Source organism: Lonchura striata, chromosome 15, assembly GCF_050655825.1.
Source record: "Lonchura striata isolate lonStrDom1 chromosome 15, ASM5065582v1, whole genome shotgun sequence".
In the NCBI taxonomy this organism is placed as follows: domain Eukaryota; kingdom Metazoa; phylum Chordata; class Aves; order Passeriformes; family Estrildidae; genus Lonchura; species Lonchura striata.
Window position 1 is genome coordinate 8,377,014 of NC_140717.1, and position 11,986 is coordinate 8,388,999.

General features: G+C 37.3%; 1 protein-coding gene across 2 annotated transcripts in view; it reads left to right on the plus strand.

Annotated features, from left to right (window-relative positions):
• The window catches only part of PI4KA (phosphatidylinositol 4-kinase alpha), a 54,263-nt gene that overhangs the window by 8,250 nt on the left and 34,027 nt on the right, over window positions 1-11,986 (plus strand). The window contains exons 9-19 of one of the 2 annotated variants that reach the window (XM_021549910.4): window positions 527-592; window positions 1,583-1,679; window positions 2,049-2,240; window positions 2,978-3,078; window positions 3,850-3,979; window positions 4,710-4,842; window positions 5,494-5,589; window positions 6,296-6,479; window positions 7,203-7,306; window positions 8,228-8,396; window positions 10,375-10,425. In XM_021549910.4, coding sequence (XP_021405585.1) covers window positions 527-592; window positions 1,583-1,679; window positions 2,049-2,240; window positions 2,978-3,078; window positions 3,850-3,979; window positions 4,710-4,842; window positions 5,494-5,589; window positions 6,296-6,479; window positions 7,203-7,306; window positions 8,228-8,396; window positions 10,375-10,425 — 1,323 coding nt within the window. The remainder of the gene's footprint in view (window positions 1-526; window positions 593-1,582; window positions 1,680-2,048; window positions 2,241-2,977; window positions 3,079-3,849; window positions 3,980-4,709; window positions 4,843-5,493; window positions 5,590-6,295; window positions 6,480-7,202; window positions 7,307-8,227; window positions 8,397-10,374; window positions 10,426-11,986) is intronic. The other variant, XM_021549911.4, reaches the window with a different exon arrangement.

Here is an 11,986-nt window from a genome sequence, read left to right on the forward strand (position 1 = left end):
TGGAAACAGATGCAATTTAAGTTTAAGCTTTTAGAATTGCAAGTAAAACGAAAACCTTTGTCTCTCAAGTTTGTGTAATTTTATTTTTATTGCATTTAATGTCATGCTTCAATAGCATTCTGGAAAGCTCTCATAATAACCATGCAGAATTTGGAAAATTAAGTACATTTATGTCAATTGCTTCCTGTTCGAGTCTGGCAGACAACTTGTTCTGGTGTAACCTCCATACTGCTAGTTGCTGAAATAGAAGATTGGGTTTTGCTGAGTGAGACTTCCTGAAGGATTTGCTTGGAATTCACACAAGTGACAGAAGCTGCAGGCCCTGTCTGCTTCTGGCATCAGCTACTCTGGAACAGCAGAGAGGCTCAAATGTTCTTGTTGCAGCCTTAATTTCACCTGAGGCTTCATAGTAAAGTGACTTGTGTTTCATGTGCATAAGCAACATTTTATTAAATGATATTCTGCTCCTATCTAGAGTCATTAACAAGAAACATCCTGTTCTAGTTTGGTTTTTTTCCCTCCATAGGTAAAACAGATAGTTGAGGATTCTCTTCTGAAGACCTTAGATGCAGTTTTAGCTGAAGTTGCAGAGGTATGGTTTTACTCTCCTCCTTTAATAACTTTAATGCTTAATTTTTTGCCTTATTACTTGCAAAATGAGTACTTTACTTATGTAAGGTATGCCTTTGCAAAATGACACTAATTTCCTTTTTTGAACAGTTCTTTCAGTGGTTTAAATCTAGCCTTGGACTGTGTAAAAATGGTGAGGGGGTTAATATTTTTCAATAACATAGGAGGAAATAGTTATATTCCTCCATTAGCTCTGTTGTCCTAATACATTACAGCACTGGTTGCCCAAAACTGGTTTACTGTAGACTGAGGTCTTTCTTGCATGTTGTAGTGACATTGTCTTTTTTCACATATGCATTGGTTGTTTTCAATTTGTGGCTTGGAAACCACTGCTGCTGTTTTAGGTGCAATTTCTATGAGTGTCAGTGTTGCAGCTCATGGTCTCTCAGAGGTGGCAGATTTGGTTCTTTAGGTCTGCGAATCCTCGTTTTGGAACAAGAATTTGCTTCTTCTTCTCCCCTCCCCTGGGTGCAGTTCTGTCACAGCCTCCACCCCATTTTATGGAGTTTGCCTCATTTCCTCAGGGCATAAAGCTGTGGTGGAAGGGGTGTGTGCTGAAATGTGTGCAGAAATGACTGCTTTGTTCTCAGCCTCCCGTTGAGCACTGCCATGTTCGAAATGGAGGCATGAGTAGAGAAAACTTCAGCCTCTCTTTTTGCCATCTCAGTAAAGTGAGAGCTTTGAGTCTTCCCTTTTTTTTTTTCTTTTTTGTTTTTAGCCCCATTGTTAGAGAAACAGATTTGCTCTTCAGATCAAATAGTGACTGAATTTTATTTAATGCATTGAATGGCTGTACTTTTATTAAAAGTAGAGGGGGAAAAGCTGTGAGGTTATTTCTTGTACCTGTTTTATATGCTTGTTTACGTTATGGAGGTGGAGTGAGATTTACTTATTTGTATTAATGGAAAATACTTCCTTTTGAATCTGACAGATTGCTTCTTTTGTCTTTCAGACGGGTTCTAATACAGATCTCCATTACAAAACCTTCAGTGACACTCTTTACCTTGCTCAGTTTAAAATGCTGAGAGACACACTATACTATATGAAAGGTATAATATTTATTTATTTTTATTTATCCTTCATTATGTTTAGGATCACAAGCATCACCTGTTTTGTATTGAGTGCTTGAATATTTGGTTTGCATTTCCGAGGAACTCTACTTATGGTATTGAATTTGTATTTTGAAATGTTTCCATATTAAAGTGCCATGAAAGTAGAAAAAAATATTTTGGCCACCATTAAAAGGAATAATAGATGACATTCGAATAATCTGTTCACTGGTGGATTTTTTTAGACAGGAGATAAACTTGATTAAATAATATAATTTATAATGCAGCAATGACTTTTGTATATGCTGTTATTTTGATACTCTGACTTCCATCCTTCCAGTATAATGTTGTTTCCTTTTCTTTCTTAAGATCTTCCCAACTCATTTGTGAAGGAAGTCCATGATTTTGTGCTGGAGCAATTCAATAGCAGCCAGTCAGAAGTTCAGAAAATCCTCCATGATGTGGATCGACTGCACAACGAACTGAGCCCTTTAAAACTGCGTTGTCAGGCCAATGCTGCCTGTGTGGATCTCATGGTGTGGGCTGTGAAAGATGAACAAAGTAAAAGAAATACTCTTTGATCTCTGCAGTGTCTGTTCTGTTCTGAGTTGTAGACAGCCTTACAGAGTAGATGGTGCTCAGAGAAATATTAAATTTCAGTGGAATAATTTTTTACTTTTAGAATACAAGAGTAAAACTTCCATCAAAAGATTGTCATATTAGTTGGCTGGTTAGTTAGACATCTCTTTATAGAAATGGAAACAGAAATTTCCTGTTATCTGCAGGGGATGCTGTAAATGCTGCTATAAATGCATGCAGCTATTTATTTTCTAGTTTTTGTTTTATTTATTTCTCTTTGTCTTAATATAATGTCTTAACTGAGAAATATCTCAGTTCTTTTATAGAAAATGTTTTTTCTTCTTTGCTAGCAGGACTGGGAAGCTCCTTCTTACTTTTCCTCTATTTTGTTTCTTCTTGCGTAAATCTTATGTCTGCTGAATATGTGGAGGATTTTTTTCCTTTGGACATTGCAATATTTAATTTCTGTTTTGTATGAAGTATGCTCAAAATCAGCTTTAAGTACTGTCATTCTTTCAGTCACAGTGTTTGACAGGGCTGTTTGGTGCAGGTGCTAAGTTTCTAAAACTGTTTTTGCGAAAGCAGCACTAAATCCTACACTGCAAGATTGAAACTTGTAAATTTGCTCCATTATTTTAGAAATTCCAGTAAGCATTGGGTTTTGTGTGGCCTAATAACAAATTTGAAATATTTTTTCTGTTGGATTTTTTTTATTTAAGGTGCAGAAAACCTGTGCATCAAGTTATCAGAGAAGCTGCAGTCAAAATCCTCAAGTAAAGTCATAATTGCTCACTTGCCACTGCTAATTTGCTGTTTGCAGGTCTGTCTTTACAAGATTTGTCATTAATTACTGAAATTACTCACTGTATCAGTGAATGAGAATTTGGGGAGTTTTACAGGTTACTAGAACGTTTTATCTGCACTTTTTATTACTTTCCATCATTGTGTTCTATATTTGGATTTCAGAGGTCTGGTATGAAAATTAGGAACTGCTTTTAGAATTTTCTTAGCTTAGCTACTTCTTGAAGAATAATATTCATGGCGGGGGTTTTAACCAGAATTTAATTTCTGAACTACTTACCTTCTTAGTCCATTATATAATTAATTAAAATATTGGGACTGGCAGGCCATTGAGGTTTTAGACTAAGCCTTGGTTATTCTAATTTTTGTCTTCTTATTGGGCACTTATTCAGTCTTACAAATGTGGTGTTTTCCACCACATAAGCTGTAAGTTATCAGCTTCCTCTAAATGTTTGAAGTTGTACATTATTTTTTGTACTTGTACTTTATTTTTGGAGAGTGCAGTTCATTTCATGTAACTCCTGTGAAAACACCCAGGAAGAGAGCAGCAAGCCTTGAGTGGTGTATGACACACTCTAGAATAACCTAAAACAGTTAGAGGCTTAAAATGTCTAAATCTTATGCTAAAAATTGAATCTCTCAAACTGTGTAGGATTTATATTGTTTTGTTTGTTTGTATTGAGCTGAAGTTGCAAGCTTGCAGCTGAAATAAAAAAATAGTACTGTTTTATTCTAAAGCTATGTTTTGTTGGTTTTGTTTTGGTTTTTGTTTTTTTCTTTCCCTTTTTAGGGTCTAGGTCGTCTGTGTGAGAGGTTCCCTGTTGTGGTTCATTCTGTCAATCCATCACTGAGAGACTTTCTTGTGATACCTTCCCCAGTGCTTGTGAAACTTTACAAATATCACAGCCAGTATCACACAGGTAAAAGAAAAAAGCCTATGCTCCAGAATTATTGTTTTTCAACTTTTGTGGCTTTTTCATACTTTTTGGTATTTTGTGGTGATGCAGCTATAGGTGGAAATGGAGATGGAACTGTGTAATTTTTTTTGGAGATGGGGAGGAAGGAAACAAATGAAATTCTGGTAGAAGTGTATCTAAGGGTGAGCAGTAGAACTGCTGTGTGTCTTCTGACACTGAGCACTTCTGTCTTGACTGAGACTCTGCAGCCAGAGCCAGTGCATAATTAACCTCATAGTGAGGGAAAAAAAATTACATACCCAGTTGGAACCTCCGTTGTTTCGAGTTGAGGCTGTTGTGTCTAATTCTCTTACAAAGGCTGCTTGTCTGCTCTGTAGCCTACTTTGCAGCTTGGGAGGCAGCCACTGGCTCTGTCCAAAGCTGCTTCTTCTCCAGAGTGAACGAGGTCACGTTCCTCACCCTCCCCTTGCACATCCTCTGCTCCAGCCGCATGACTCTCTTGGCATTTGGCAGGTTTTTGTTGTTGTTTTCAGATTTTAATATTGAGTTATGATTTCCAGAAGAAAAATGTTCCATTCAAATTGCTTGGTGATGCAAAAGCTGTAATGCTAGAGCAAAACAGTAAAGTAGTAAGTGGCTAAATTTAGGAATAATAATTTGGGAATAGTCAAATGCAATAATGGCTTGTATAGCTCATCAAGTGGTGTTGATTTCTGTCCTCCTGTGTTCTTAGTAGGTGGGAATGACATTAAGATTAGTGTCACCAACGAGCATTCAGAGTCCACTGTGAATGTAATGCCTGGCAAGAAAGGTCAGCCATCCATGTATGAACAGCTGCGTGACATTGCCATAGACAACATCTGCAGGTAAGATGAGGCTGCACCATGCTGAAACATGTGCTATTTCCCTGGCAGAAGGAAAATTTAGAAGGTTCTGCTCTGTGCTGCCATGAAGTCTTTGTGCCTTGTTTGGTCATGACTTCATTTTCCTTCAGGCATCTCTTGGTTCTGTTTATGTCCTAACTGTAAAATAATAATTCAGTCTTACTGTTTTGCTTCCCATGTCTGCTAGTCACCATTTTCAGTAGGTAGGTGTTTGTGTAGATATTCAGTAGGGGTTTTTTTTGTTTTTAGCTTAGGTTGTCACATTGACTGAGCCTCATGTAATGGAAGGATTGTCACACACTTGTGTGGGCAGTGATTATTTTTCCCTTTTAGATAGCTGCAGAGAGCTAGAGGGAAGACATAGGTGGTAACTAGAGACAAGGAATTAGAGTTTCAAAGCAGTGAATTCTGAATTTACCTTGTTGCATATTTGCATCATTATTGTTTCTGGAGAAAGCAGAAGTAGAAACTCGTCTTATTTTCTAAAATGTATCTGCAGTGTTCCTTGGCAATCAGTTCTTACTCTTCAGTATAAACCTTCTCCCCTTATATATAGATGGCATGAATTTACAGTAGTTAAAAGTGATATGTTTTATTGATGCATTATGTTTTTTCTGTCCATTGTTATTCCAGGTGCTTGAAAGCTGGCTCAACTATAGATTCGGTGATTATTGAGGCCTTTCTTGCCAGTTTATCCAACCGTCTGTACATCTCTCAGGAGAATGATAAGTAAGTTGTCAGTTGTCATAAAACAATTTTTTCCTTCACTCAGTGAATCTGAAACTTACTCTAAGATATACGTACTGGCAGTATTATTTTAGAATTGAATGTCTCTGAGATTAATGGGCTTGTGCGTGGGATCAAGATCTTCCCCATGCCAAGTCTTTGCAGAGCTGAGCCTGTTTTCATATTGAGAGGTATGCATTCAGTTTTAGCTGATTGAGTCAGCAAATCTTTGGTGAATATTAGCCAATTTTGATTCCTCAGCTGAGTGATGCTTTCCCTTCAAGCTTCAGCTGTCCTTTTTGGCTAGACATATTTGTCACTTGTGGCATTTTGCCCTGCTTTTAAGAGCCTCGCTAACCAAGAAGTCTCATGGGGAGGTTCTGTAGTAGCTGGTCTGACTGTCTTAGGATTTTGCCCATAATTTTTGCCTCTTTTCACTGTTCTGTTAGAACAGCTTATTCATGAGTTACTGTGGACTTCTTCAATAATGAGTTTGGGAGAAGTTATTTTTTATTTTGAAAATCAGCTTTTGCAAATATATCCTCTAATGTTGGGGATGGGGGATGTATAGAGTGGCAGTATTAAAGCTGCTGGTGATGTTTAAATTTAGTATAGGAACTGTTACTTATCTGAAATGTAACTGAATTCTTGATAACTTGTTGAACAGTTCCATTTATCACGTTGGGATTTTTCTTTGTTGTCCTAACAGGGAAGCTCATTTGATTCCTGACCACACAATTCGTGCTCTAGGGCACATTGCAGTGGCACTGAGGGAGATCCCAAAAGTGATGGAACCCATCCTGCAGATCTTACAGCAGAAGTTTTGCCAGCCCCCTTCTCACCTTGACGTACTCATCATTGATCAGCTTGGCTGTTTGGTCATCACTGGAAATGTAAGGAAAGAACTGGCCAAGAGAATACCAGTTGATTATTCCTTTCCTTTAGTTAAATGGAAATGTAATGCTTAAAAGCTTTGCAGAAAGCTTTTAAGGCTTCTCTTTTCTGCACTACATGTAGATACTTGTACAGTCTTTGTGATACGAGACAACAAAAGCTATATAATGTGCAAAGTGCTGTCTCTGTAAAGAAGATGAATCCCCATAGAAAATAAGAGTCTTTTTTTAAAAAGACTATAAAGCCCACCAAACTCAATTTTTTCAAAAGTTATTAAATTTCTATACTTGGCCTATCACAAATAAGTAGAGAGTATTTTCTTTTTGTATCAGTAATTAACTTTCAAAGTCTTGTATGTACAACATTTAAAAATATAGAAGATTGTGTTCTTCAGTCATGCAAAGATTAACTGACTTTTTCCTAATGTTATTTGTGCATATGAACAAGCAATTAATTGCCAGAACTCAGAAGACTGAAAAAATGGTTTCCATCAGGAAGGCAGAATTAAAGAACATAAACAATTTGCTAAGATTTGATCAATTTAAAACATTCACAAAAGTACTTGTACTGTTTGCTTCATGGAAGCTGAAACCATTGCTCAGGCTGTGGCTGCACACCTATCTGAAGAACTTGGTAATACTTAGAGTATTTTATAGGGCTAATCTTTAGAGAGATTGTATTCAATAAGCTTTACTTAGGGATTTGGTTTTGGTTTTTTGCAGCAATATATTTACGGTGAGGTGTGGAATCTATTTCAACAAATCAGTGTTAAAGCAAGCTCAGTTGTTTACTCTGCCACAAAAGACTGTAAGGACCATGGATACAGGTAACACTTAGCTGTTTTCCTTAAATGTGTGACAGCTATATCAAATACCCTTTGTGCTGCTTTGGGGTTTTTCACTTTCTCCCCACTATCAGGTTTTATTACAAGTTTGTAAATTGTACTGTTCTTTGATGTTAAAAATAAATACGTTAATTTAGAAATAATAGCACTTCAAAATGCAGACGTTCCTGAAAATGCTTTTCACTACAAGTAGCATTGATAACTTTTACTTCTGTAAGGGGTCAGTTTTTGTGAAAGCTAATTGACATTGATTACAGACTTATGTTATCTGTAATTACAGTAATTAATTACTAAATTACAGTAATTAATTACTAAATCTCTTAGCCCAGAAAAGCTGAGAGTATAGTTTGTTTTTGTTTTTAATGTGATCCTGGTACTTGTTAGGGATTAAATTCAAACCATTAACAATTTAATTCTTTGTATGCAAGTTATGCATTGTTGTCCCCACTAAAAGTAAAGATTATCACAGAGTTTGTTGGTAGTTGGAGTAGGTGGATACCTTTCAATGCAGAATGGGAATAGCTGTTCCGTCAGTATGTTTTAACAATGCAATCTCAACTTCAACAGTTGATATGAGTTGTGATTCTTCTGCTCAAGAGCTTTCCCAAAACAGAAACACTGCCCTTGGCTGCTTAAAGTACTTAAAGTACTTTCCTTGTGGTCATGACAGCATCATAAATGGAACATCTTCCAAAGGCACAACTTAAAAATAGTTTTTCACTTAAACCAATTGCATTTCAATTGTCAGTGAAGTGATGTGCTGCTCATAAAAACCGCAAGGAAAAAACTGGGTGGAAATACGTCAGTAGTCTTATTACAAGAGTTACTGTCAGTATTATGAAGAAAACACTGACAATATAAAACCTGAGGAATTGCTTGTTCATAACTGTTCTTTCTCCTCAGGCACTGCTCCTTAGCAGTCATTAACGCCCTAGCCAACATTGCTGCCAACATCCAGGTGGATCACCTTGTGGATGAGCTGCTGATGAACTTGCTGGAGCTGTTCGTTCAGCTTGGGCTGGAAGGAAAGAGAGCTAGTGAGAGAGCAAGTGAAAAAGGACCAGCACTGAAGGTCAGATACACACTGGTTTTTAATTGTGTGCAGCTATGCTTTATGTGGGTGGCACTGCTGAACACACAGGGAAAACCCTGGGTGTGCTAAGCCTGAGAGTGCATTCTGGTGGTGGTGTAGGATGCCTGACTGGTCATGTGGAGTGTCCCAGATAAAAGAGGAAATAACTGCAGTTCAGCTGAGACTGCCTGGAGTGTCCCAGATAAAACAGGGAATAGCTGCAGTTCAGCTGAGACTGCCTGGAATGTCAGAGGCAGAGCTGCAAAGGGAAGCATGGGATGCTCTGGAATCAGTATGAGAGACAAACTGCTGCACTGACTGAAAGCTGTGCAATTCTGCAAATGGAGAAATGACAGAATTCAGATGGATTGAGCTAGGAGGCAGTGTTTCTTTAGTGTGAAGATCCTGAGAGCTGTTCTCACTAGAACATTCTACTCAATGCAGAATACAAGTTATGAAAGGCGTTCTGAAGACTTCATTTTCAAGAAGAAATAAAGAGGGTAAAACACTGCACATGCTGTGCTCCCCAAACAAAAGCAAGATTTTCTTCATTAGTTTGCCTATGTCTCTTCTCAACATGCTAAAATTCGCTTGATCACTATTAAAATGATCAGTGATTTTTTTTTTGTTCTATTTTCAACCATTCAAAAATTATTTTTGTGAGAAGAAGAAAAAATATCTTTTCTTTTGCTATTGATGTTAGTTGCCACAGATGTTCTCTGAGTATGCCCAGGAATAGAAGTCATTCCATCTTCTTCACTCTCAGTGCCATGTATTATCATAAAGATGCTGATACTACATTTTTTTGACAAAAAGTGCTACTAGAAAAATGGGTTTTCTACAGAAACTGTATAGTTCTGCTGGGTTCTGGCTATTGCAGTTAGTTTGTATCTCTGCTATGACTCTGAAGCAGTGAGTCACATGCAGTGGATTGTCCTGAAGTTAACAAAAAAACTATGGTGACTTTTTCCAACTGTCCCTACCCCTTAGAATATCTTCTGTGCTATTATTTTATTCCCTTCAAAAATATTTTTAAACCTGTCTTTTGTTTTCTTTATCTTGACTCTTCAGGAAAGCTAACTGAAATTTGGTTTTGTTGGGTTGTACCATTATTGTTTCATCTGAAGACTATTTGGCTTTGTTTCTCTATTGCTCTCTTATTTCCTTCTTTGTTTTTCTTTTTAAAATTGCTTCCTTTTGTTTTATTCCACTTCATGCAAAGCTATACCCTGTTAGCACATCTTCCCTCCTCATCTGTGTGGGACCAGCAGTCTCTCTTGTAAGGAGGGAACTGGAGCATTCCCTCTTTCCCACATCTAGTGTGGAGGGATAAGGGAGGTTGGGAAGGACTTCACAGAGATGTCTCAGTGTGGTGGCTGTGCCACCACTGTTTGCATGATCAGAAAATGTGAGAAATTATGTGCTGTGCTCAGTAAATGTTTTCAATTCTTTAATACTCTGCTTGGTCAAGAGCAAATACACTAGTATGGCTGCAATTAAAAAAGTCCTAAAAAGTTCAAGGAAGTCTGTGTTTTCCTTATTCTTCTTATATTTCAATGGAAAAGGCTGCTCCTCCTGCTTAAATAAATTCTTGAAAATCCTTTTTACAGGCTTGTTATTTTTGGCTTAATTTTGATAGTAAAATGAAACTTCTGGTAAACATTTGATACTTGTCTGTGGCCACCCATTTAATGTGATCATTTTTCTAGCAGTTATTAAATATCTACAGACGGTGTGCTAAGAGGGGAAAAAATTCTTTCAATAGTCCATGAGGAAAACCTGAAAAGCTTTGTTAAAGGATTCCAGGGTGTGTTCAGTCCTGTGGATTTCATAGGTGCTCTCCTGACCACCATGTGCACATCTCTTTGCAAGATACAAAGTTGTAATTGCAATGTTTGATGCTTGAAATATGTCTTTTAGCAAATTCTTTAGAAATGCTTTGTAGATGTTTTGAACATTTACTTTTTTTTTTTTTCAGGCCTCCAGTAGTGCAGGGAACCTGGGTGTGCTTATTCCTGTCATTGCTGTGGTGAGTATTCAATGGATCAGTTGTTGCAAACAATAATTTTTCTTGCATTTATCAAATACTGATGCTATTTCTAGCAAAAAGATTTGATTAACTGGTAGTGCGGAGGTTACCATCTAGGAGAAATGTAGTATTAGTGTAAAATAATACATCTAAGCGGGGGAAACATTCATTTAATAATGACAAATCTCTTGAAAATAAACAATCTGTGATTCGGCGTTATATTGTTTCAAGCCACGAATTCAGGAGATCCTTAAGTTAAATAATACTGCAGGGAATATTACTTTGGTATTTGGCATGTAGTGTAATAAACAGCACATAGCTATGGCCTGAGGAGAAGTGAAAAACTAGAGTTAGTAGAAACAGAGTGAAAAATAAATATTAGTTTGGCAGCACAGTGAATTCTGCTTCTTAAAAGAAAAAAAAAAATCATAGATAAAGAAGGGGGTAAGTGTCCCATGTCTTCTGGAATGAGAATTGTCTGTCAGGCTGAAAGCATTTTGGGAAATGTGCAAGGACACTGATGTCCATGCCAAACTAATTTATTCTGAAGCATATCTGTGTTCACTCTTGGATGTAATTTTTGTCTAGGAAAAAAACCATTTCTTTTAACAAAGTACAAGTGCTAATTCAGGAAAAGATTGTAGATCTAGACCTCCAACAGAAAATTTGATACATCCAGGTCAGTAGGACTATTTGCCTAACTGCTCTAGCTTTAACAAAAAAAAAAGTCACATCTAAAAGATCCATTGACAAACTTCCTGGAGGACAAAAGGCATCATGCTGCTTGTTTCCCTTCTGAAGCTGAATTATTCTGTGGAACTTTTCCTGCACAGCTGCTGGGACAAAAGGGAAAAATGTATTCCCTGCTTGCAGGAGGGATGCCTGCTTGTAACTTCTCATACTGCACATCCATTAACAGGCAGGAAAACAGCATTCATTTCATACTCTTCCCCCACAAAGCTCTTCACTGAAGTTTGTCAAAAAGATGAGTCTAAAATTAGCACTAGTTAAAGATCAGAGGACTGTTCCTTTCCTTCCTGTATCTCTTCCACTGGCTTCATACATCAGCCCTCCCCAAATTCAGCAGTGATCACAAGGACCAGTTCCTAACTTTAAAGGAATGTGTTTATAAATGTCTTGGATCACTGTTACTCAGCAGTTGCTCAGGTTTTGCATGAGCCAGCTAGTCCTGCATTGAGATGTTCTAGTGGGTGGCATTTTTCAGCTGTCAGTGATGCTGATTTGAGTGAAAGCAGGACCATTCCTTGCATATTGAGAGAAGTGCTTATTAGAGACTTAATGTATAAGTTATGGAAGTACTTTTCTGTTTCAAATTTTTATTGATGATACATTTGTTCTGAACAGCTATGGATAACTGCATTTTTCTTAACCAATGTGACCTTTAAATGCAGTCAGATAGTGCCAGAATCTGAAGCAAGAGTTAATGGTTACATTATGGTTGTTGAAGTAAATATTTGACTTTCTTGCACAATGTATGAAGATCATGAGTTTTGAGCAGTAGCTGATTTGCTTTTCTGCTTGACCTCTTTGCCTTGAGTAA